Below are 24,590 nucleotides of genomic sequence, written 5' to 3'. Positions count from 1 at the left end.
CCTCCCAACCCTCTTCACTGGCTCCCCACCCCATCCCCACATAATTAATAGCACAACCGCAGACAGGGTCGGAAGCATTTGCTGAAAATATCAGGACAAGCTGCATGCTGACATTCCGAATGTTCCGAGGGGCCCTGGGAATGGCTCTATGGCTTGCATGCTTTCCAAGCCAAAATAATATTTCATGGATTTCCCCAAGCGAAAGGGTCAGGCAGACAGCCTGTGCCCTTGTGCAGAGAGAGCACCAGACGCTCGCCGCTGTTTTAGCCCTGTCCATTTGTCTGCAAATGTGCACGCCAGAGACAGTGAGCAAGCAAAAGCTCCAGTGGGTAAACATGCATTAGCAACTCCCTGTCTTCCATAAAGCTCAGAATCCCGTTTCTTTTGCTCCGGCTGACAAGTTCTTTCTTTGTAGCCCCACCCAAATGGTAGCTAGTGGCTACTGGCCATCAGAGACTGATTCCGGCTCTCATCGATTCATTTACCGTTTGCAGAGGAGAACTATGTTGGTCTCCATTAGAATAGCTCAATTTGAGTCCGGTAGCACCTTAGAGACAGACAAGATTGGGGGGGGAGGAATAAAGTTTTGAAGGTCAGATCATTTGGCCATGGAATTAGGGTCAGTGTGGGTGAGCAGGTAGTGGTGAATTTCCTGCATTCTGCAGGGGGTTGGGCTAGATGACCCTGGAGGACCCTTCCAACGCTGTGATTCTATATCTGACTCTCTAGAGCAGGGGTAGTCAAACTGCGGCCCTCCAGATGTCCATGGACTACAATTCCCAGGAGCCCATGCCAGCGTTTGCTGGCAGGGGCTCATGGGAATTGTAGTCCATGGACATCTGGAAGGCCGCAGTTTGACTACCCCTGCTCTAGAGTGAATCTCTAAAATGCTACCAGAGTCAAATCCAGCACATTTACCAGCTCTGAAGGAATAATATGAGTAATTTTTCCAAGCCCTTTCCCAGGGAGGATGCAGGGAGTGATTTTATCTTTCGCCTCTTCTCCCAAGTTGTTATACCTAAACATTTATTTTGGGGAGGTTCCTCCCCTCCCCCCCTTTGCTCTTTATTGTGTAAACACTCCGGTCCAGACAAACAGTTTTTGTCCCACGCTTAAGAGTCGAGCGCCCCTCTTCAAGCTGGAAAACTGATAGATCTGTTTACAGTAAGCAGCTCGCAGACTTGGAGAGCCTGGGAGTGTTTGCTCTCATGGAGCTGGGGCGAGCGCGCCCACGTGCAGCTCCTGTGGCAGGAAGGAACGCGTTGGCTGCCAAAAGCCACACAGGTTTCTCTGGCACTCGGCGCTGCCATTGTGCTCCACGGGCGGCCACGTGCAGAAGAGAGCAGGCCTTTCACCGCTGGGCAGGACAGAATAGTCCAAAGTTCAGGATTTCCAAACAAATAGATTTCTTTGAATATCCAGCAGGGTCCAATGGCACGGATTCCACCCTCCCAAGTAGCCATTTTCCTCAGGGGGAACTGATCTCCGTAGTCTGGAGATGAGCTGTAATTCCAGGGCAGGGGTAGTCAAACTGCGGCCCTCCAGATGTTCATGAACTACAATTCCCATGAGCCCCCTGCCAGCATTCGCTGGCAGGGAGCTCATAGGAATTGTAGTCCATGAACATCTGGAGGGCCGCAGTTTGACTACCCCTGTTCCAGGGGATCCCCGAGTCCCACCTGGAGGTTGTGCAAAAGAGAAAAAAAAACCCACTGCACAACGATGACACTTTTTTGATTAGAATTTATACAATAAGGGGAAAAAAGTTTATCCATTAATTTACGGGAACAAACGTGACATTGCAATTTTACAAAAGTGTTGTATGACTTTTTACTGCAGAAGTGCCTCCAGATAACATTCATGTCCTAATAGCAATCTTCATGGTTTTATGTCAAAGCTCCATGTAAAGTTTGGGGTCTGGGTCCATGGAGGAAGTAGTTGCAAGCGAAACGCAGGTCATACCAGCTCCTCATTGGAGGCTGGATTTCCAGTGGCATTCCTACAGTTATGTTTGTTCTCTCAAAGTCTTGGGTGAACTTCTTCTATATTGTATAAATTCCTCTCGAGGGCACCTGCACTGGAGTCGGGCTGTGATTCTGCTCACCAACCCAGCTGCTCTCTGAAACTATCATGCTCATCCACTTTATGCTGCCCTTCCACAATTGGCAAGCTGGCACATGGATGCCAACCTCCAGGAGGGACCTGGGGATTCCAAGAATCATACCTCTTGTCCAGACAACACAGTGCCCCTGGAGAAAAGGGCTGCTCTGGCATTGTTGCTTTGGGATGCTTTGGGCTGATCCTGCGTTGAACAGGGGGTTGGACTAGATGGCCTGTATGGTCCCTTCCAATTCTGTGATTCTGTAACCTGCTGTGGCCCTTCTACTCCCCTGGATCCAACTCCAGGAGTTCCCCAGTCTGGATTTGGTAACAATCCGATCCCATCCCCACTGCTGGCAACGGGGGGGGGGGGGGGGAGGAGAGACCTGGCAATCGTATGTCGGTAGTTCAAAGGAGGCGCGTCTTGGCCTCAACAATGCAGGAGCGCCGGGTGTGGAAAGGACCCAGGCAGTTTCTCCTGTCTGCGGGTTACACCTGCATGCTTATCCGGCCGGCTCCTTTCAGACACCTGTTACGCACCCCGCCGGAATGCGCCGTCTCCTCCACGGCTGCCTGCACCTCTGGGGAGGGCGACAAGGCGCGGTGTGGGAACTCTCCGCCCTCCTTGACTCCGAGCCATAGGTTATGCCTATCCCGGGGCGCAAGCCAGCCACTTGGGTTAATGAATTACCCAGGAGTGCGTTCGTGTGGGAGAGCGAGAGAACCAGCAGGCACTTGCACACACCCTGACACTGAGCCACGGCCGGGCAGGGTGAGGCCTGGTTTCAGAAGTCAAGTATGCCAAGGCCTTTGACAAATTTTATGGTATGTGGTTTATCAGCCACCCGTCTGACAAGCTCTTGCCCAACCTGTGACTCAGGAGTGTGGGAAAAAGCTTTCAAGAAAGAAGAAAGGAGGAGGCCCCAGAGGAGGGGGAAGAAGAAGAGGAGGGTTAACTCTTGCAGCGGCCTCTGCGAGGCAGAACGGGCTCTCCAGGCCACACTCCTGCTTAATAGCGATAAAGCGATGAAAAAAATTAATAAGGCTGTTTCGGGGGGTTTGGGGAGAGGAAAATTCAGTCAAACACAATGAACAGAAGCAATGTCAGCCAGAACTCCGGAAGCCCTTCCACTGTTGCTGCCCAACCACCAAGACGGCAGAGCATCAGTGTGCCAGAGTTAAGAGCATGAAAGAAGCCGCGTTGGGTTAGGCCAACGGCCGATCCAGTCTAGCACTCTGTGTCACGCATTGGCCAGAACTCAGATGCCAGCTGGGCCAGAACTCCGGGCAGCCTCCCTCTTTTGCCCCCCGAGCACCAAGAAGACAGAGCATCACATAAAACATAAGAGAAGCCATGTTGGATCACACCAGTGGCCCATCCTATCCAATCCTCTGTGACACACAGTAGCCAAAACCTAGGTGCCCTCAGGAGGTTGACCAATGGGGCTGACTGAATCAGACTAGCTTTTCAGCTCTGGAAAGGTCATCCAGTCAGCAGCTGCCAACTCGGAGCTGGGGTACCCCTGGAGATTGGGGGATATGGCCTGGAAAGGGTGGGGTTTACTGAAGGGGAAGCGCCCCAACGGGGTGCAATGTCAGAGTCCACATTCCAACGCAGCCGTTTCCTGAAGGTAAAGATCTCTGTTGCCTGGAAAACAGTTGTGATTCCAGGGGATCTTCGGGGCCTATCTGGAGGTTGGCAACCCTTCCAGGAGTGCATGAAAGTAATGTCTTTCCCTGACTAAGTGAACCCCAGCCTCTGGTAAGGAAGCTCAGACGCCTTTTCCTTCTGGGTGTCTTAACACATGCACAGCACAGGTACTCTAAGGCGGAAGAAGGAAGCAACCAGACAGAGTCCCCAAGCAGAGCACAGAAGTGGCAGACTTTCTCTCATTGCTTGTCCCTGGCCAGTGCTACGCTGCCTCTGCACATGGAGGCTCCACTTAGGATAGCAGCCAAGGGTAGAGCCATCCTCTATACCTGTTGACACTTTCCCACCAAGTGATTTAGACAGCAAGTAGGGCCAGATGGGGCTTTTGCCCCGCTGGAGTTTCAATTGGCTGTGCACATTTTTTTTAAATGTTGCTCTGGCAGCAGCTGCCAAGGATCTTTACCATGAAACTGAAGACAAGCTGCAACAGCTGTTTTGTATCTTTGGATCCTTAGAAGCTGGTTTACGGCAGCCATTTTGTAACTAGATCCACCTGCAGTAGAAGCTGGTTTATGGCAGCCATTTTGTAGCTAGATCCACCTGCAGTAGAAGCTGGTTTACGGCAGCCATTTTGTAACTAGATCCACCTGCAGTAGAAGCTGGTTTATGGCAGCCATTTTGTAACTAGATCCACCTTCTGTGGCAGAAGCTGCTTTATGGCAGCCATTTTGTAACTAGATCCACCTTCTGTGGTAGAAGCTGGTTTATGGCAGCCATTTTGTAGCTAGATCCACCTTCTGTGGCAGAAGCTGCTTTATGGCAGCCATTTTGTAACTAGATCCACCTTCTGTGGCAGAATCTGCTGTGCGGCAGCCATTTTGTGGCTGCAGCCACCACGTGATGCTAGAATTTCACAGACTCTCCCATGTTTACAACAGCTGGGGACCCTTTCTCTATATGTTTTGCTCTTAAACACCATTCTAAGCTATCCTAGTGAACCCCAGAAGTCGAACGACCCCACCGTTAAGATCACAGAGTGGATCTTTTCAGCAGGCGTAGCCATTTTTGATGCCCCTCCCCCTGCAGAACTGCTGTGCTGTTCCGGGCTGAGCAGCAGGCAGAAGTTCAACAGGTGCAGCTCTTCCTGGCATCCTTCGCCTTCCTGGCACTGTGAGGCGTCATTCGCTGCCGGCCGTGGGCTTCTGAGGCAATTTAAGAGGGCGGATCGGCGCTGGTGTGCAAATGTCTCTCTCCTGAGGACCGAACAGCAGGGCATGCCACCTAGGTCATTGCTGCGAGAAGGCGTAGCTAATTGCATCGTTAATTGGTGCAACCGTAGGCATAGCGAGCCGGGCGTTGCTGACGGCCTGGGTGCCGCCGTCCTCTTTGTGGGCTGAGTGAGCTTGCCTGATAATCCAGTTGTGACTGTGGCTGCCTCGTGGATTCCGTCAGGTCAGGGCGGAGGAGTCTTTCGCTGCTCCCTCCTCTTTCCAAAGAGTGGCATTTTGACATCTGCAAGGCATTGCTTCACTTCTGCACGGGGAGTCATCCTTGCTGGCTATCTTTCCTTTGGCCCTGTGCCAAGAAACAAAGGCCTGACTCTCCCGTACTCCGGTGTGTGGAGGACACGATATCAGAAATGGTGGTTCTGGCCAACTCTTTGACCGGGAGGACTGAAGCAGTTAGCAGCTTGCCTCCTTTGGCCTAACTCAGGGGTCCCCAGCCTTTTTGAGCCTGCAGAAAAATTCAGGAGTCTGAGACAGCGTGGTGAGCACCGCTACAAAATGGCTGCCGCAGTTTACCTTCGGTCACCCCGTGAAGATCTTTGAACTGTGGCGGCAGCTGCTGCCCAACGAACGTTTAAGCCATAAAAATGTGCCTAGCCCCTCGGAAGGTTTGCTGGGCGAAAAAATTCTCCAGCTGACAACACGGTTTGCCCACGGTTTCGAACCTCTCTTCCCAGGTTTTGCCTCTTTGAATACAAAACAGGTCCGATAAGCCACGAGGAGGGAGAGGAAGAGGAGGAGAAAGGCCTTTGCTCGGTACAAACCCCTTTAAAGATTCCAAGATTCCAGGCAATCAATAGTTACTGGACATGCTCATGGTTTCAAGGTTTAATTCTGGGGCTTGGTTGGGGTGTCGCTACCTTGGCTCCTTGAGAAGCTGCTCTGCCACGGCGGAGGAGAAAGTAGTCTGCCTCGCCTGCAGAGATCAGCTTGCCAAATCGCTGCTTGTTTCTGTGCCATTTGGCGCTTCCCATTCACAACATCTGCAGTCACGCCCTGCGGTGGAAGCCCCAGGCCTGCATTGCACAGGAGTCCACCGGCGTGGAGAGCTTTGCAGCCCACTCATCTTCTCCTACCCCAAATCCAGGCCCCTCGGCCAGAACATGCATTTCCAAACAACCTGTTTTCCAGACCTCTTGGCATCAGTCCACCGTCTCCCTGCGCAGATGTCATCGTTTTACTAGGCCAGCACCTCCCAAAGTGGCTGCCCGCCCCTGGCCTCCCCTCCCTCATTTCTTCTTCAGTCGCAAGGAACATTTTTAAGACCCCACCAAGGCTTAATTTGAGCAGGGCTGATTTCCGGTCACTGACAGGGGAGGGGAGAGGTAGTGCTGCCAGCTCCAGGTTGTAAAATTCCTGGAGATTTGGGGATGGAGCCTGGGGAAGAGGAAGAAGAAGAGTAGGGTTTTATACCCCACTCTTTACTGCCCAAAGGAGACTCAAAGCAGCTTGCAATCGTCTTCCCTTCCTTTCTCCCCAACAGACACCCTATGAGATAGGTGGGGCTGAGAGAGCCCTGAGAGAACTGCTCTGTGAGAGCAGCTCCAACAAGGCTGTGACTAGCCCAAGGTCACCCAGCTGGTTGCATGTGGAGGGGAGAGTTTTGGGGGAGGTTTGTGGGGAGGAGCCTTGGTGCAGTGGCTGAGCAGAAGGTCCCACGTTCAAACCCTGGCATCTCCAGTTAAAGGATCTGGCAGTAGGTGATGGGGAAGGCCTCTTCCTAAGAGCCCGGAGAACTGTTACCAGTCCAAGTTGGACTGATAGTCTGAGACTGTGTTGTTGGCAGAATTTCCCTTGCTGTTCTGCGGGAAGAAGTGTACCAAAAAAGCAAGAGTTCTCCTATTGAGCCAATCAAGACGAGGAGATAAGCTGAAAATGATCAGGAATTTCCTGACCCAACTATGTTAAATACACATTTCCTCTGATGCCCCCTTTATATTCTACTCGTTTATGCACACTGCAGATCTTGCAGATTCCAATGCGTATAAGGCAACTTTACATGTTCGATCTAGAACCCACTTACCGGTTGCTGCTTCCTCCAGCCTTTGAATTCACATGTCAGGATCACATGTCTCTGGACCTCACAGTCACCCGTCTGGGGGAGAAGCGCTGTTGTTTTCATCCCCTTCAGTAACCTCTGCAAAATAGGTAGTTAGACCCAGGAGATTAGCAGATGGGAGAGTGAAAAAGTTAATTGCTTAGCACTTCAGTTAATCATCTGGGAACAGCAGCAGTGGGCAGCAAACTGGGAGCCGCCTCATTAATTCCCAGGGCTACTGTTCTGCCCACTGATGCGAGCTGGGTTAATGCAGAAACTCTGCCCCATCCTCCTCTGATTTCTCCGGAAGGGGTTTTGCAGTCCTGCTACCCTCAAGGAGTGTGATGGACCCCCACATTTTCTGATAAAATCCTGTCAGTTTTTCATATGTTGAGAGATCCCTTCCTTATATTGTCTCTTACCCTCTCTGCAACGGACATCAGGCGTTTATGATGTGGTCATGTCCCCTCCTGTTTTTTTTTTCCCTTCACAGCAACCCTGTGAGGTAGGTTAGATAGAATTACATTATTAGACATCCCCCCACGAAAAAAAAAACATTCACAGCATTTGTTTGAAGTATCAATAGTAAATGTTAAAATAATCAACTCAGACTAACACAGTCCCAGTTTATGGTGATGCTTAGAGGTCAGAAACCATATTAAAATATCCTTGATGCGAAAGAAGCTGAAATCATCTTTTTAAAAAAAACATTAAAATGATAATTATAGAAGAAGAGGTGTTTTTTATATGCTGCTTTTCTGAAGGACTCTCGCCTTATAATGACCTCTCCCCACAACAGATACTGTTAGATAGGTGAGTCTGAGGGAGCTTCTGACAGGACTGCTAGGTCAGAACAGCTATAACAGGACTGTGACTAGCTCAAGTTCAGCCATAATGGAAGAAAAGGGAATCACATTCGGCTCTCCTACCAGAAGCTGCCACTCTTAACCACCACACTACGCTGCCAACAGCCAAAGTAATCTGGACAGAAAAATAACATTTTCTTTAGAGTTCTGCCCTCAGAGTTGAGTCTCTACTACTTGGATTTCTGACCAGCGGGTCTCGAATCTAGCGAATATTTGAGTAAATTTTGTACCGGAACCCTCAGGCTGCAGGCAGGGAATGTTCTGCCCATATCCACATGGCGTGCAAATGTTCTTTGACTGCAGTCTCTTCCAGGAGATCGTATCAGTTTGGGGAAAGACGAGAACAAAGCGGAGGAAACTCGGAAAGTGGACAATTAGGCCGTTCTGTCACGTGGATCCTCCAAACGATATCAAAGCCAAACCTACATGGGCCGCGAGGGGAAGAGGCTCAGTGGTACAGCATAAAAGGAAAAATACGTTTCAGATTATTTCCTCCTGTCACCACCCTGGCCTACAGTTACCAGGCCAAAGATGGCGGCCTCAGAGGCACGTCTGCAAAGCCATTCGCCGCATCCCAGAAACCAACAGGGTGCTAATGGAGGTAGAAAAGGCCCTGAGCTGCAAGACCCCTTCTCAGCCCCCCAACTTTACGCACGCCTGCCATCCACCCACCCACCCATTTTGTAGCTTTTAAAAACTGTGCCAAACTTCCCCATTGCAAACGTGCATGCACGTTTGTTTTCCTTTTCTCCTTCCCTCCCGACCACCTCTCTTTTTTCATCCTTCAGCCGCCGATTCTCCCCCCCCCCCCCAATTTCAGAGCACTCAAAGGACCCCATGGCTTTTTTCCATTTGCGGGTTTACTTTAATCTCAGTTACAGAGACTTAGCCTGCTCCCCTCCCGCCTCTCCCTTGAGCCGTAAGACAAAGAGGCGTTTAGACTAATAGAGTGTCGGCCGAGGGCCGGAGAGGCAAACAGCACAGCGGAGAGCGCACGGAATTGAACATTGCAACGTCCGCCTCCCCCCCCCCCTCCCCAGCCGTCCCCAAAACCAATATTGACCCGAGACCCCTGCGTGGCTGCTTTTAGTCAGAAGTTTAGCAGACAAATCAAATTTTTTTTTTTTTTTTTTTTGCAGAGCCAAGCCTCCCAGGGGGGTTAGGTCTAAGGGGAGGCCGGGACAAAAGTCCTCTCAGGATGGGAACAAACCCCACACGGACGGCCAAGGGGGCTCGCTCCCTCCAAGGGGGGGACAAGAGGTCTTTTCGGCTCCCTTGAGGGCTCAAAAGCTAGGCCTCTCCTGGCCCGAACCTGGACGGCGATTGTATTTCCCTCCTAGGGGCAGGTGGTCTAAACGGGGGGGGGGGGGACAGATTTGTGCTTTTGAGGGGAGGGGGGGGAAAGTCTTTTTTATTTTCCCGAAGCGACAGATTATGTTCAATTAAGCAGCGTTTACGGGAGCGGGAGCCTGGGCCAAGTGGGGACGGACCAAGAGTGGGGTCATGCCTGAACAATGTCTCGTTGACATCCCTTTGAGGGGGAGCCATTCATGGAAGGGGAAGGAAGTGGATGAGGCTCCCCCCCCCCGAAAGATTTCTCACCCACCCTTCCCAGAAGACCCCGGCCTCTTTCTCTGCTTCTCCCCCTCCTCCTTCCCGCTTTCTTGCTCAGGCAACCCATTTCCCCAAGGTGCATCTTTAGCGGAAGCTAATGAGGGCGGCCGGCGGCCATTTTGCCGGCTGAGGGGGGGAAGCAGAAGACTTTAATGGCATACAGGGCCAGGGGTCTTTTGTGCAAGGGAGACCTGAACTGAAGGGTGGGGGGCGTAAGGAGGCTTGGTGGGCCTGGTGGGGAGAGGGGTAGTCAAACTGCGGCCCTCCAGATGTCCATGGACTACAATTCCCATGAGCCCCTGCCAGCGAACGCTGTTCATGGGAATTGTAGTCCATGGACATCTGGAGGGCCGCAGTTTGACTACCCCTCGTCTCAACAGTGGTCACAATTGCTGGCAGGGGCTCATGGGAATTGTAGTCCATGGACATCTGGAGGGCCGCAGTTTGACTACCCCTCGTCTCAACAGTGGTCACAATCGCTGGCAGGGGCTCCTGGGAATTGTAGTCCATGGACATCTGGAGGGCCGCAGTTTGACTACCCCTCGCCTCAACAGTGGTCACATGGCGTCATTATCTCACATTAGTGACACTCCTGCCGCAGTAATTGGGAAGTCTCCGGAATGGCCCTGACGACCTTTAATTATCGTGGCCGGCTCTTTTGCCCCCTCTCATGCGATTCCTCTCTTTCTTCTCAAGCCGGTTCAGCACCAGCCCTTGTTAAGTGCAGGACGGTGGGGCAGACCCATGCGGAGACCTCCTGGAGGCACCGGGATAAAAAGGTACATGAAGGAACGCCGTCGACGGCCGTTTTCTTGGCCTCTGCTGGAACCCAACGTGTGACCTTCGGCGGCAAGCAGCCGGCTCGGAGAATTACCGCGGGCCGGGTTGATTAGCCAGGCTGCGCTCCCCCTCCGGAGCGGGCCGTGAGGAGGCTCCGATTGCGTCCCCATTGAACTCTGTGGGGGGGAAGTGACCCCACTGGGTAAAAGGAATGAGGGGCAACTGACAGGGCGGACAGACGGATGAGGGGACTGCGTTCGAGGTGGCTCTGTTTCATCTTCAAAAGGCTGGGTTTGAATGTCATCCAAGATGGAGCGTCGAGAGCAGGAACAAGAGAGCTAGGCATTTCCTAGGAGCCTTCCGAGGTGGGTTAGTCGAGGGTGGTGGTGGGGGGAACTGCGGCTCTCCAGATGTCCATGGACTACAATTGCCGTGAGCCCCTGCCAACCATTGAGCTCATGGTAATTGCAGTCCATGGACATCTGGAGCCCCCCATCCCCCCTGGGTTAGGCTATATGGCGTAACCAGAGGCCTACCCTCTCTGTCAGGGGTCCCCAAGGTTTTTGAGCACCTTTGGAAAGTAAATCTACCCTCCCAGGGAATTTTACCTCTCCAGCTTTTCCAGTTTTTAAATCTCTCTCTCCCTCCCTCGAACTGCTGGTTTAAATGCAAGCCAGATTGAATTTCGGAGCACAGCAGTAGCAGCAGCAGCTGCTGCCTCCCAAGGAAACCTCCATCTCCCTGCTTCTGCCCTTGGCGTGGGGGCTTCAGGTGGTCTGCAAGAGACTACTGGGTATGTACTGCCCTGGCTGAAACCTGACCTTTCCCCCCTCGGTTGCACTTTGAAGCCGGAGACGGAAGGCGGGCCGGGTGAGAGATCAGGGGGGTGTCACGCCTGCCTCCCGAAAGCCCGCCTAACGGCTTCCATGCGTGGCCCCTTGTTCTGTTCGGAATGCAATTCTGCTTGGCAGGTCTTGGCAAGAGTGGGTGGCGGAAGAGGAGTGGGGATTTGGCGGGGGCCGGGGGGGTTGCGAAAGAAGAGAAGCGGGCGCTGCCTGCGGACTAATTGAATCCTGCAGATGTGGAACAGATGTTTGCTCAGGTGGGGGGTCAGGGGAGAGGAATGCTCCAACCTACAGGGAAACTAGTCAGCTGCACAGGAAAGGAGAGGGGGCTGCAAGACTTGCCCCTCTCCTCCCTCCATAAAATATGAAACGCAGCCACCCAAAGGCTTCCCAAGGCGTGAGAATCAGGGTGACCCCCGCAGAGACACAGGCAGGATTGAGCCATGGGGGCTGTGAGTTCAAGTCCTACTTCCAGCCTAGGCCATTGGGAGGTTTAGTAACTCAGGGGGAGGCGCACCTATTGCTTGCAGAAGGGCACAGGTTCATGTTTAAGGGCCGCAGGTAGCGAAGCTGGGGCTGATCTCCGCAGGAGTCTCTGCAGGCTGGCTGCCCCTCAGAGCAGGTGATCCTGAGCTAGGCAGGCCAGAAAGAGGCAGCTTCAGACATCCAAAGGCTGGTGACCTCCATACCTGTAACAGTATTTTTGTTTTTCTGCCAACAACTCGCACAGCTGATTCATGGTGCCCCGTGTGATTTTCAAGGCGAGAGAGGTTCAGAGTTGGTTTGCCATTGCCTGACTCTGCGTGGCAACCCTGGTTTTCACTGGAGGACTCTTAGCCGAATACGGACCAGGGCTACCCTTGCTTAGCTACTAAAATCTGAGGAGGGTAGAGCAATTCTGGGCTACTAAGTAGGGGTTAAATCTCTCTCTTTCCTTGAGTGACACCTAGTGGCCTGAACGAAACTGAAATGGGTAATTTATCTGGCTTCTGCTAGCCCATCCCATTAGGTCTAGGAACCGAAGCAGGTTCAGCACTGGAGAGTATTTGGATGGGAGACCTCCAAGGAACAGCAGGGTTGTGATGCAGGGGCGGGCAATGGCAAACCACCTCTGAATGTCTCTTGCCTTGAAAATCCCATAAGGGGTCGTCCAGAAGACTGCTGGGGCGTAATCGCACTGTTCCCCACCGCCAAAAATCACCTTAATAGCTAGACGAAGGTCCATCTGTTTCTAGCACCTCTGTGCATGCCATGCCACGGCCCCTCCTATGCAGGAAAACCCTCGAGGAAGGAGGATGGAAAAGAGAGTCAAGGGATCTCACGAAGAAGAAGAGCGGTTCTTTGTACCCTGCTTTTTACTACCTGGAGGAGCCTCAAAGCAGCTTAGAATTGCCTGCTCTGCACCCTCTCCGCAACAGATACCCTGCAAGGTAGGTGAGGTGGAGGGAGGTGTGACTGACCCAAGGTCACCGGGTTGGCTGCGTGTGGAGGAGGAGAGGAGAACCAAACCTAGTTCTCCAGGTTAAAGGCTGGCATTGCACCAAACTCTCAAAATATGCATCTGATAGCTGCATGCAGAAGCTTTAGGGCGGTGGGCAAAATTCATTCTTACCTAGGCGAGCAAAGCAGCTAACCCAGTCCTGTGCAGCTTGTCGGATTCCAACTACAGCCACTTAACACCAAAACTTTCCATTCCCATGAAAGCCAAGATGGAGCCTAAGAATGCTCTTTTTTTTCTGCAACGTGACCAGCAGGTGTCACCCGTCAGCCGGTATTTTGTTTCTCAAAATTTTCACTTCTCAGTCCAAAGGTGGAAAGAGCACCCAATTAGGGTGACCCCACAGGGTTTTCAAGGCAAGAGATGGGCAGAAGTGGTCTGCCACCATTGCCTGCCTCTGCCTTTGATGACCAGGAATCAACATTTTGGGGACTTTGCATTGTGTTTTGTGCACTGGTTTAAATCAGGCCTTTCGGGTTGCAAAGATTTATTTTAAGGCAAGTGCTGCCTTTAAAGCAAAAGTTCTCAATAAACACGAGGAGGCAAGACCCAACGTCCTAAATCCTACCTAATCATGTTGAGATCTCACTTTTCAAAAATCCTCGGGACAGGCCAGGATGTTTATCGTTAAACAGAATCAAAAGAGCTGTCACAATTAGTCGGTGTCTTTCTTGCCTCCCTCTGCTGGCTTTGGTCATATAGTTTTCAGGTTTCCAAAATATGAAAACCTGCCCCAGTCTGGTGAGCAGATGCCGAAAAGGGAGGGAGGGACCTAACCCACTCCAGGAAGCAGGGAAGCTTTTCAGAGAGGGAAAATGTCTGTTCCCAGCCTCTCTCTTTCTGCAAAGAATTTTTATTAAAGGTTTTATACCATTTTTTGAAAAGTAAAAAGGCACAAAGAAGTTTTTTTTAAAAAAAGAACAAAGAACATTCTCCAAGGCTATAGAGTATTTAGGATGGGGGGGGGAGGGCTGCCAAGGGAGCAGTTTCCATCAGGGAAATAATCCTGATGACAAACTTTGGACGCAATGAGTCAGATCTTAAGACAAAGGAGAAGAGAGTTAATTTCCATACATCACTGTCTATCTAGTCCATAGGTTATTGCTCTCTCTGTGTTGTTGCTTGTCATTCGGCCTGGCTTGTATTTTTAAAGAACATTCCTTGTTGTATCTAAACCGCTAGGAACGGAGGGGCCACATAAAATCTATAATCCTGCCCATAAAAAAATACCCAAACAGACCTGGAAACCCACAGAAATCATGGCCGTCTCTTGAGTCTGCCCATTAAATTCTGAAGACTTCCAGATTCCATATGCTCTTTGGGCAGGAATCCAATTCACCCCTCTGCCAGCTCGCATCTGCAACGGGGCGACCCAACATGAGCTGGCTTTCTATTCCTGGAGCAGACCTTTGCATTTATAGACCCTTCATGTGACAGGTTGGAGGAGAGGCTATTTTTGGCCTGTGAAAGGGGTCTGACCAAAGTCTCACTGCTTTATGTCCAGTGCCAGGGGTACTGGGTACAGAGCCATGCCACTCCAGGAGAACTGCCCTGCACTCTCCCCGGCATGGCTCCATCACCGGCGTAAGCTGTTTGCAAGGTAGGACCCACAGCATCTCTCTTTGCCTTTCCCTCCCCTCCCTTCTGGAATAGAGTCAGACAGTCTGAATTCCACCTGGATTCTGCATGATGACTTTTTGGCAGATCATCCCTCAAGGCAGTTCTCTAGCTTCGTGGAAATGCTCAAAGCAAGTTCCTGATTTATACAGATGGAGATTTCTGAAGAAGCAAGCAGTGACTCACAAAATGTTGTAAACCGCCCCTAGCCGGCCATGCCGAGAGGGGCAGTCATAGGAATTCTAATTATAAATAAATAAGCAATGGCCTCTACTCTGGAGAGCCGGGTTTGATTCCCCACTCCTCCTCCACATGCAGCCAGCTGGGTGACCTTGGGCCAGTCCCAGTTCTCTCAGAGTTCTCTCAGTCTCACCTACCTCACAGAGTGCCTGTTATGGAGAAAAGAAAGGAAGGGGATTTTAAGCCGCTTTGAGACTCCCTGGGATAGTTTTTTTTAAAAGCAGGATAAAAAAAAAAATCCTGTTTGTTCTACTCCTGAGGGTTCTAGTCCTTAGGAATCAAGCCTCATCTGCATAACCCCTCCCCTTCGTCTGCATAGCCCCACCCTGGGCTCCATTTCTTGGTTCGTCTTGAGTGTGATGGAATGTTAGGAACCAGCTTTTATATCCAGAGATGTTTACAGGCAGGCCACTTTTAATCATAACACATTTTGAGGCACCCCAGATGAATCAGGCAACTTTTAAAAAACTTGAAATGTCAGTTCTCGGTCTAGAAACTGCATATGGTAGGCATGATCACAGAAGAGGCATTTCCTTTCTCTCTACTGCAGATGAGAGGAAATGACAAGGAAGCACCGACAACTCCATCTATGTGTAGAACTACCAACTGTGTGTGTGTGTGTGGGGGGGGACTTTTAATGAAGGCTTAATCAGAGAGGCAGCATGGGGTTAAGAGCAGCAGTCTCTAAAAGGTGGTTTGCCACCGCCTCTATCTTAGCAGCCTCGGGCTTCCTGGGTGACCACCTACCCAAATATTAGCCAGGGCTGACCCATTTAGCCTCCGCGATCTGAGGAGATGGGGCTAGCCTGGCTAAGGGGTAAATAGGGGGGGGAGCAGCCTGATTGTTTCCTGGCCTCACTAAAAGCCCTCCTTTCCCTGCCTCCTGTTTGTCCTACCGACTTGTGTCCTCCCAGATGGAAAATTTTGAGTACAGCATCCAGCTGAATGACCGGGACTGGGCTGAATTCTACTTGGCCTCTGAAGAATGCAGCTTGGTGCAGGCAGCTCTGGCAACCGCCGAGGAGCCGCTTCCGAGTGACCTTGAGGACGGGGAGGTGGAGAGCAGGTCGATCCGAGTGCGAGTGGGCCCGGCCCGGCCTCCCAGCTCAGGCAGCTGCCCACCAGGTGTAGCCCCTCGCAGACTCCCGCTGGCAGAAGAGGTTCTGTCAGGCAGTGAGGACGAAACGGACCTTGGCTCGGTCGGCAGGTTCCTGTGTGACAACAGCCGGCGCGGCGCACCTTGGACATGGTCTTCTGCCAGCCAGGGAAGCCCATCATCCCATGTCACTTTGGCGCCATTGGGAGGCCACCTTGAGCTTGCCGGAGAACGTGAGGCTTCATTTGCAGCAGAGGGAAGAGAATTGGAGATGGAAGACAGGCTCACCGATCCTGATCATCCCCTGCCAGAGGTCGATGTTGCCGTCCAAAAGGCAGAACTCCCAGGACAAATCTCAGGCCTGGAGAAACCTGCTTGCTCTGTGCCGATGAATGTGGATGCCTCCAAGGGGGCAAATGGCCAAGCAGGAGAACACAGAAGCAGACCCCTTGGCTTGGCATCGCAGCAGCACGCCAGGGATGTAATCTCCCAGACTGCTTCAGTTGACAGCCCCTTCCCATTATCAGTGGGGAACAATGTTGTTTGTGGGAACCCCGAGTCAGAGGATCTACATGCACATCTACCTTCCTACCTACCTGGACAGTCTGAAGGAGCTGAGCACCAAGAAACAGGAACCGAGCACTTTAAGGTCAGTTTGAAGGCTCCAGTACCGTCGTACCAAGAAAAGCCTTCCCTGTTTCAAGGCCCAACAAGCACCTGGGCACCATCTGACCCTCTGTCAGCAAGCCACAAGGAAGGGGTTTGGGAAAGCAGAAGAAATGAGGCAGAGAAGGCTGCAGGTCTTGAAGGTGAAGGGCAGACAGACCAGAGCAAGGACTTGGTTGGCTGCGGCTTAAAAGGGGAAGGTCAAGTTGACCAAGAAATCAGTTCTGCCAGCTGCAGGGTGAGTTTGCAGAAGGTCGCCAGAGAACCAGAAGCAAGCCAGCATCTACAAGCAACCGTCGTTAAAGATTCCAGATGTTCTGGACCATTGGATCGGCCCAGAGAAGCTGCAGGGCCCCAGAAGGATGGTGTGGAGGAAACCTGCCATCCTCTCAGCCTGACTGGGCTGTTTGAAGGGGAATCTCCAAGGACAGCACAAGGAAATCAGAGATCAGTCTTTGTAGAAGAAAACATTCCGTATTGTCTGGCACTGGAGGACTCTCTAGAAGTTCCCTTGGCCATGATGTCCTGGCCGCAAGACTATGACGGTGTCATCGGTGGTGACACCCAAGAGCAGGTGGGAAAGATGCAGGACAGAGTGGCTGAGAAAGCATTTGCTTCAGACATTGGTCAGGACTTGCCTGAAATGTACGGGCCTGAAATGTATGAATATTTCTTCACAGACACGGAAGGGACTGGGGTGGGCGAGAGCAGCAGGAAAAAAGAAACAGGGCCAGAGATGCCCAGCAGCCCCCACCTGCCGCCGGCTCCATCGACTGATTTTCAGGACTCAGACTCTAATACAGCAGGAGACGCCACCCACATCTCTGTCCCAGAGGTGTACGAACACTTCTTCAACAACGAAGCCCAGGGCAGGAAGAGCTGGAAGCCGATTTTCCTGAGCATGCCGGCCTCGGAGGCCAGGAAGGTTGTGAGAGCTTTGAAATCTCTCCTCAGCAAACCTGCCCACCTTCTCAGAGGCCGTCCCACAAGGCCCGGGACGCCGCTCCGGAGAGGATCCCATGGAAAGCTGGTGGTCTTTTCACCACAACTCCTGGAAGAGAGCCAACTAAGACCAGAAGACCTCAGGGTGGCTGTGATGTCACCAGGTACTGATTTAATTAGTACACGGGGGGAATTTTGCCGCTTGCAGGTTTTATTATCATATGGTGTGTGTGTGTGTGTAGTGTAGCTTGATGATCCTAGAATTTTCTGGAGGCCAAGCAAGGGATGTTAGAAGGTGGTTTGCCATTGCCAGCCTCTGTGTCATGACCCCTAGTGTTCCTTAGAGGAATCACCACCAAAATTCCCGGAGGTCTCCCATCCAAATATTATCTGGAGTCAGCCCTGCTTAACTTCTGAGATCTGGCCTGGGCTATCCAGGTTGGGACTTCTCACAGGTTGCAACTCTGGTAAGTATTTTAAACACTCTAACCCAGGGGTAGTCAACCTGTGGTCCTCCAGATGTCCATGGACTCCAATTCCCATGAGCCCCTGCCAGCGTTTGCTGGCAGGGGGCTCATGGGAATTGGAGTCCATGGACATCTGGAGGACCACAGGTTGACTACCCCTGCTCTAACCAATGTAAACAGGGGGCTTATATGCCTAAGGTGCAAAATGAAGAGACCCAGAGCAGAACCACACATTATGGGTCACATCCAGATCCAAGTTTTTGCAGTAGTGATTTGATCGGTGGCAGAGTAGAAGTTTTGTGTGTTACTGCTCGCTTCTTCAGGTACAGCAAGCCGCACCTGAAGAAGCGAGCGGCGACTCTCAAAAGCTGTATCTGAAGAAGTGAGATGATGAAATGGGTACATGGTGTGAAAGTCCAGCAACAAAGAGCAGCAAAAATGCAACACTGCGAGTCAGCAAGGGAGCTAGATCTTAAGACGATGCATTTTTAAAAGGAATACAACACATTCAGTGATTTTCCACAAATATAGCTAATGGATCTTTTTTACTAGTTTGTTTTCTGGCAGTGTCACATAGCAACGTTCAAATGGTACACCTGAAAGCATTTCTGAACATGTCCTGGGATGGAGTCTTTAAGAGAAAGTGAGGGAGTTAGTGGAAACAAATGTTTTGTGTGGGGAACTGGTTGTTTAAAATCCTGTTTCTGGAGAACAGAGTAATGCTGGGGGTGGGGTGGGGGGGGCAGGATTAAAGAAAACAAGCAAAAAGTTTAACAGGGCATACTTTTAAAGCTTTGTGTGAGATTTCCCAGGGGTTAGCCTACTGCAGAACTACTGCCGTAGATTCCAAGACACAGACTGATGGTTTTTCACAAGAAAACCCCTGTTTTTTTTCCCTAGAAAGACCCCTTCAGCTGGCTCTCACGCACAGGGACATGTGCCTGGTCTTCGTGGCATTCGCTTCGTGGGCCGTCAAGACCTCCAACCTGCAGGCCCCAGACGCTTGGAAGATAGGTAACGTTATCTCATGTGGGAGACACAGCGCTTCTGTGCGGAGTTGGGAAAGGGGCAGATTTAAGCCGTGGAGATAGCCCAGGAATGTAAACTGATGAGTCCCATTCTGAGACTGGACAGAACTGAGGCAGAAAATAGTCTCTCTCTCTCTCTCCTTTTGATCGCTAGACAAGGCAGCAGATATTATTTGGCTCTCCAGCTTCTGACAGTTTCTGGTTTCTAAGCTTGTTTTCCTGACTCCCAACTGGAGGCATCTTTCCCTTCCACCCCCTGAAAGAGGCTTCTGTTTGGAGCACATATAGAATTACCTCATTTCAGACCCATTACGTGGCTCTGTAGGAGTTACTGATCTGGATGCAAGCAAGCCCAGAGAAGTTTCTTCCATAAAGATGCACCAGATTCTACTATTCAGTTTCATTGGCAGCGATTAATTGATTTCATTGCATCCTATGCAGAGGGAAAAAAAAAACAGAATTACCTCCCTGCAGCAGAGGACAGGACGGTCGAAAGTAGGCTGAATTAGAGCGGAGAGTCATGCAGAGACATAGCGGGCAGCCTCTTGTAGGTGGGCATCCATAACTTACAGGAGCCTTTAAATTATTCAAGTGACATATTTATTGCAGCACATTCACCATTTTCAAACAGCACATGCCTCCTGGGAGTTATTACTCTGTCCATTAACTTGAGCTGATGGTCCTCTGCTTTTCCTTCCCACTCCCAAATCTTGAGTCTGATTATTCCTTTGTTCAGTGTCTGATGAGCACTTCTCTCTTTCTGTCTGTCTCTCACTCTCTCTCTCTGTCTCTTCCTCTTTCCCCCCAGTGTTGCTTGCAAATTTTGGCACCCTTTCAGCCATCCGCTACTTCCGGCGGCAAATCATGGCAGAAGGAGCACAGGACACCTAAGCACATCTGGCGCAATCCCACCTAATTCCTTGCAGGCCAACGGAGGACGATTTGCCAAGATGCCATGCTTTCTTCAAAGGCAAGGAATGGCCTTTTGGGAATCCTGGATTCTAGGCTTTTTCTGTCTCTGGCCCTCCACACTCCCACACACAAACGAACAAAGAGGTCAGACAAAAGATGGAGAAGTCATTGGCAGGAAAATTCTGGTTCCCTCGTGGTTAGAACTGTTTCTCAGCTGGTTACTCACCTTGAACTCTGACCAGCAAAGCAATCCACCTGGTAACTAGCTGAGCCACTCCCCCCAGTAGATCCAGCAGCCCCCCTGATTTTTAGGATTTCCAGGTCCCCCCTGGTTGCTGACAGTGGATGTGGGGGTAGCGTTTCCACATCTAGGCTGAGAAACTCCTGTATATATGGATATGGAGCCTAGGGAGGATAAGGACCTCATCAGTGGGGTGAAAGCCAGTGGAAGTTGGGCCAATAACAAGGTCCCAAGTCCTTGATCCAGCCTCAGCCTTCTCTGGCTGAGTCCTGTGGTTAAACAGGAAGAGGATTTGGGCTCCAGATCTTCTGCTGAGCTTTATAGCAGAGGGTAGATTTGAATCCAAGACTCCCCCTTTCACAATGTCTTTTGCAGTTGCCACTCTCTTCCTCTCTTGTGGCTGCAAACCGATTTCCTGTCCCTGCCCCTATTTTAAAGGGACAAGGTATTTCTCTCCATCCTTCGGGCAACTCTACAAGAGGCCAGGCATTCCACAAAGCGAGAGGCCGCAACCAACGCTTTATTTTTAGCCTCTGTTAGCAAACTCCAGATAAAACCCCAGTCATGGCTTTTACTTCAGAACAGATTTGTTCTATCGCTACATCAATACAAAGGCAACAAGCTTTACCTGTTGAATTTCCACACGGTGCAGCATTTAAAGCAGAGAACTGGCAGGAAGAAATTATGGCAACTCTATAACTTTACTTTGGCGTGTGCAGATTAAAAAACAACATTCTTGCTCGGAATGACTGGAATTTCTCTTGGCAAATGGGCCTCTGATCTCCCCTCACTGCTAGGAGAGAAAGCCACTAGACAAAACAGGAACCTGGGTTAATAGGCCTGGGCCTAATTAGGGTTGCCAGCTCTGGGCTGGGAGATACCTGGAGTCTTTGCAGGTGGGGGAGCCCTCCGTGTATAACATTATGGGGTCCACTTTCCAAAGCAGCCATTTCTGACCTCTGTCACCCAGAGGTGAGCTGTAATTCCATGGGATCCCCAGATCAAACCTGTGGACTAGCATCTAATTCAGCTGGGTTCGTCTCATCTTTCAATGTCCTAAGTTAAAAAGTACAACCGAGCATGCACAGAGTACCATTCTCGTTCCACACAGGAACTGCCACTAGGCACGGCATATCTGGAAGAGTTTGCAAAGGCCACCACCAAGAGCAGATGTTTTGACTCTTATTTAAGAAATGACTGCTAGCCTTCTGTCTCTGGGACACTGAGCAAATCTTTTGGCTCTTGCCTCTTTCCTACAAACAGCTGAGTCTCCTGGTACCGTTAGAGCGATGACCTTGAGATTGGAAGAAGTGCGCATGCACACGAAAGCTTATAGCCCAAATTAACTTTGCTGTTCTTAAAAGGTTCCATTGGACTCAGACCTTGACCTTGACGAATGTATGCAAAGCTTGTATATTTGCACATGTGACTCTGGGCGTGTGAGAGAAATAATCTTGCCAAGGAAAGTGAAAATGGCTGGCATTTAGGACGCCAAGCGGGTACCAGCATGCCACTTGCCATGCTCCCAGCACCTGACAGCAAGGGGGCTGCCAAGCGGATGAAAAAGTCAGACAGGTGCTCTGTGTGTTTGCATTATCTGCCAGTTCCAGCCCACCGCCTGAGCCAACCCCTCTCCTGGAAACGGGCTGCGGGTTGCAGGTTAACGCAGGCAGCTGAAACGAGCCCTGGAAATGCAAAGCCAGATGAAAGCCAAGGTGACACAGCCATGAGGCATCGCGCTGGGGCTTTGCCGAAAGGGCAAATGCAAAACAGGAGAAGGTACTTGGGTCACAGGGCTGCCCTAGGTGTTGTCCACGCAGGTGTTACTAGAGAGGCGAAACCCCACTCAGAAAAGGGCTCGTGCGGTCAGAAAGATAAGTGAGGCAAGACCCTGGAGAACGGCTGCCGGTCAGAACCCAGAGTTAAAACTCCCAACCCCTCATCTACACCAACACCCCCAAGTTAAACCAAAGGGGGGAAAAAAACTCATCCAGGACTCTTAGATATATTAACTTTATTAGGAGTATGCTCTTCAAGGGGATTGTAAAGAGAACTGTACAGCGCTGGAGTCCAATACATTCCAGCCTTGCTCTATTCCTCGTTGTGGACACACTCACACTCACCCCAGCGCGCGCGCACACACACACACACACACCATCTCCCCCACAGGTCTTTGAACACTGCTCAAACACAGCTGCATTCGTGTCCAGAGGCCGGCAGCCTAGCCTGGACATGCTATTGCTGCATAAATCTCTCTCCTGCCCTTCTTGCTGTTGGAACCGAACCCTCCTGGTGCTTCCTGAAGTACAAAAAAAAGACTGAACTTGGAATTAAAACAACAGCTGCTGTCCCCAGGGCCGTAATGCCAAACTGGCTGGGGGCAAGGGGCAGTCCCTAGAGCAGTGAATATGTCCCCGATGACTTAAAAAAAATTAAACAGCATTTCCCCTCCCTTCCCACCTACCCTGCCCCAAAGCACCCTTGTTTACATATTTAAATAAAAAGTAGCCCATTCAGAAGTGAAGTGTAAACTTTCTTAGATGCTGGGATTTGTCAAACAATTATGTAAAAGTTCAAGTAATGACGATTCTCTGGTGGCTTCCAGCTCTCCTGTTTCAGAATGTGGAGACCTCAGGGATGGTTTGCTGGCACGCTGTCTCCATGGGGCAGAAGGCTGCCTTGCAGAGATTTGTCCCTAACTTCAAACCGGCGCCATCCCTTCTTCCCCACCCCTGCCTCTTTCTCTCCGTGCTGGCAATGTAGTACGGCCATATGCGGGCAACATGACAAAGTACCCCGGGTGGCAGGCCTCTGCAAGAAATAGGTTTGTGAATCAAGGGTCAAGGAGTGGCACCAACTCAACCCCAAATGATCAACATTCATTGAGGGCGTATTTGCTTGATTGTGATTTAGGGCATCAGGTCTCAAGCAGACAATAGGCCTGGATCCCTATCAGCATGGGGAAGGCGAGCTACTCCAGTGTCTCACCCCAAGTCAAGTTTGGAGGGAGGAGAGAACTATTTCCCTTTCAGGCTATGCCGGGTGTTGCTAGGCGATGCCAAACTCCCAGCTCTGTCATTAGCATTTTAAGGAAGGAATGATGGAGACTGTTAAGGACAGAACTTTGTTCATTTAAAAACACTAGGAAGAGTGAGTGAGTGGCCGTGCATGTGCTTTAATTAGCAAATCCAAGCAGTGGTGGAAAGTCTAACCCCCCTCTTCTGCTCCGGAAAATGGGCTCCCCCTAGTCTTTGTTGTGAATTGCTGATTTAAAATATTTTTGCCTTTTTATGCCGAGGGCCCCGGTTGGCAGCTGGCTGGCCTTCTTGTTCCTCATGCAGAGGATTCCCCATTGTCAGCCTCCCCCCGCACATACACATAGGTTTTATTGATTTCAAGAGTCTTATGAACATAGGAAAGGTCAAGGGACAAACTGTTGGTCCGTGAGGCTCACTGTTGTGATGGGCAGCAGTTCTCCAGCTTCAGAATGGTCTTTCTCACCCCGAGATCCTTTAGCTGAAAATGCCAGGGACTGATCCTAGGACTTTCTCCATGCAAGACATTCCCTTTGCCACGGAGCCCCACCCTTCCAAAGTCCAAAGGTCCCACCCCAGATTATAATGCAAGAAGGTGGAGGGAGACGTCCCCCCTGGAATTTCAGACCACCTGTTCAAGGCCTTTGCGAGCTGCAAAAACAGACTGCAACGTGTCCAGAGGTTGTTGGGGTGATTGTAACCTTCCCTAAGAGACAGAAATCTGCCATTTCCATGTTCCTGAGTCTTGGGCCGCCCAACACTAGGCAGAAAAGCAGAGCATTAGGGGAACAAGCAGCCGTCTTCTCCCTGGTGCAGCCAGAAGGAGAACTGTCTTCTGTGAAAGTCGCAGTCTTTCAGCAATGGTAAATCTCCTGCTTGGAGACAGGACCAATCCGCCGGGACGCCGCCTCCTTCGCTTCCCAGATATTGTCGTAACTGAAGTCACTTTGGAAGCTCTGGAGTTCAGCATAATCGTGGTAGGCCGAGTCGAGCCGCCCTCGCCCATTTTCTGGAAGGTCATACGCTCCGATGCTTTCGTCTGGGGAAGCAGGGGGTGAGAATTAGTGCACTTGCCAAGAAAGCTGCCCTGCTGCATCACACCAGTGGCCTGTCCAGCCCTGTTCTGCGGGTGCCCACCCAGGCCTGCAAACTGAGAGCCTTCTATTCGGATATAGCTCGGGCAGCTTGGGCATTCCACTGGCGCACTGAGCATTTCTGACTGGATCTAAGAAAGTCCACTGCAAAGGAAATAGTTTGCATGTTGATGAGCAGCCCAGATGTATCACGGGGAAATCCAAACCCCCCGCTTACTCCGTGGGTGAGCATCTTTGTAGAGTAAGACTATTCCGCACATAGTCAGGTTTCCGCGTGTTATTGTTCGATTAATGGCGTGCTCAGTTTCTTGCATGGGGAGACAACACGTTCTTTAAAACCTGGATTTATGTAAGCGGATGCTGATCTTGCTATTGGGACTAGGCACTTCTGTGCCGAACCACAGGGCTGCTGTATTTACATTATGATTTAACTCTTCTGATTGCATTATTAAATGATGATATACTGATGTTTTGTACATTTGTACTACCTAGGATGGCCAGCCCTGGGTTGGGAAGGACCTGGAGATTTTGGGGAGGGAGCCGGGAGTGGGCAGCAGCTCAATGGGAGGAGAAT

General features: G+C 51.0%; 2 protein-coding genes and 1 long non-coding RNA gene across 8 annotated transcripts in view; 1 reads left to right on the top strand and 2 right to left on the bottom strand.

Annotated features, from left to right (window-relative positions):
• Positions 1 to 8,357, bottom strand: part of LOC143824432 (uncharacterized) — a 126,710-nt gene extending 118,353 nt beyond the window's left edge. The window contains exons 1-3 of the long non-coding RNA XR_013226772.1: positions 8,172 to 8,357; positions 7,498 to 7,573; positions 7,061 to 7,174 (exon numbers count right to left, since the gene is read on the bottom strand). This is a non-coding gene — a long non-coding RNA (uncharacterized LOC143824432). The remainder of the gene's footprint in view (positions 1 to 7,060; positions 7,175 to 7,497; positions 7,574 to 8,171) is intronic.
• Positions 1 to 24,590, top strand: part of PERM1 (PPARGC1 and ESRR induced regulator, muscle 1) — a 58,092-nt gene that overhangs the window by 2,254 nt on the left and 31,248 nt on the right. For 2 of the 6 annotated variants that reach the window (XM_077311725.1, XM_077311721.1), the window contains exons 1-3: positions 14,158 to 14,278; positions 15,450 to 17,403; positions 18,607 to 18,720. In XM_077311725.1, the coding sequence (XP_077167840.1) occupies positions 15,450 to 17,403; positions 18,607 to 18,720 (2,068 nt within the window). In that variant the 5' untranslated portion in view covers positions 14,158 to 14,278. Of the gene's footprint in view, positions 1 to 10,251; positions 10,335 to 14,157; positions 14,279 to 15,449; positions 17,404 to 18,606; positions 18,721 to 19,542; positions 21,907 to 24,590 lie in introns of those variants that run through there. The other 4 variants (XM_077311727.1, XM_077311726.1, XM_077311724.1 and 1 more) reach the window with 4 other exon arrangements.
• PLEKHN1 (pleckstrin homology domain containing N1) overlaps positions 21,885 to 24,590 on the bottom strand; it is a 40,155-nt gene continuing 37,449 nt past the window's right edge. The window contains exon 16 of the mRNA XM_077311729.1: positions 21,885 to 23,961. Coding sequence (XP_077167844.1) covers positions 23,777 to 23,961 — 185 coding nt within the window. The 3' untranslated portion in view covers positions 21,885 to 23,776. The remainder of the gene's footprint in view (positions 23,962 to 24,590) is intronic.

The sequence above is a fragment of the Paroedura picta genome, chromosome 15 (assembly GCF_049243985.1).
Source record: "Paroedura picta isolate Pp20150507F chromosome 15, Ppicta_v3.0, whole genome shotgun sequence".
NCBI classification, from domain to species: Eukaryota; Metazoa; Chordata; class Lepidosauria; order Squamata; family Gekkonidae; genus Paroedura; species Paroedura picta.
This window is presented reverse-complemented; position numbering and strand designations above follow the sequence as displayed.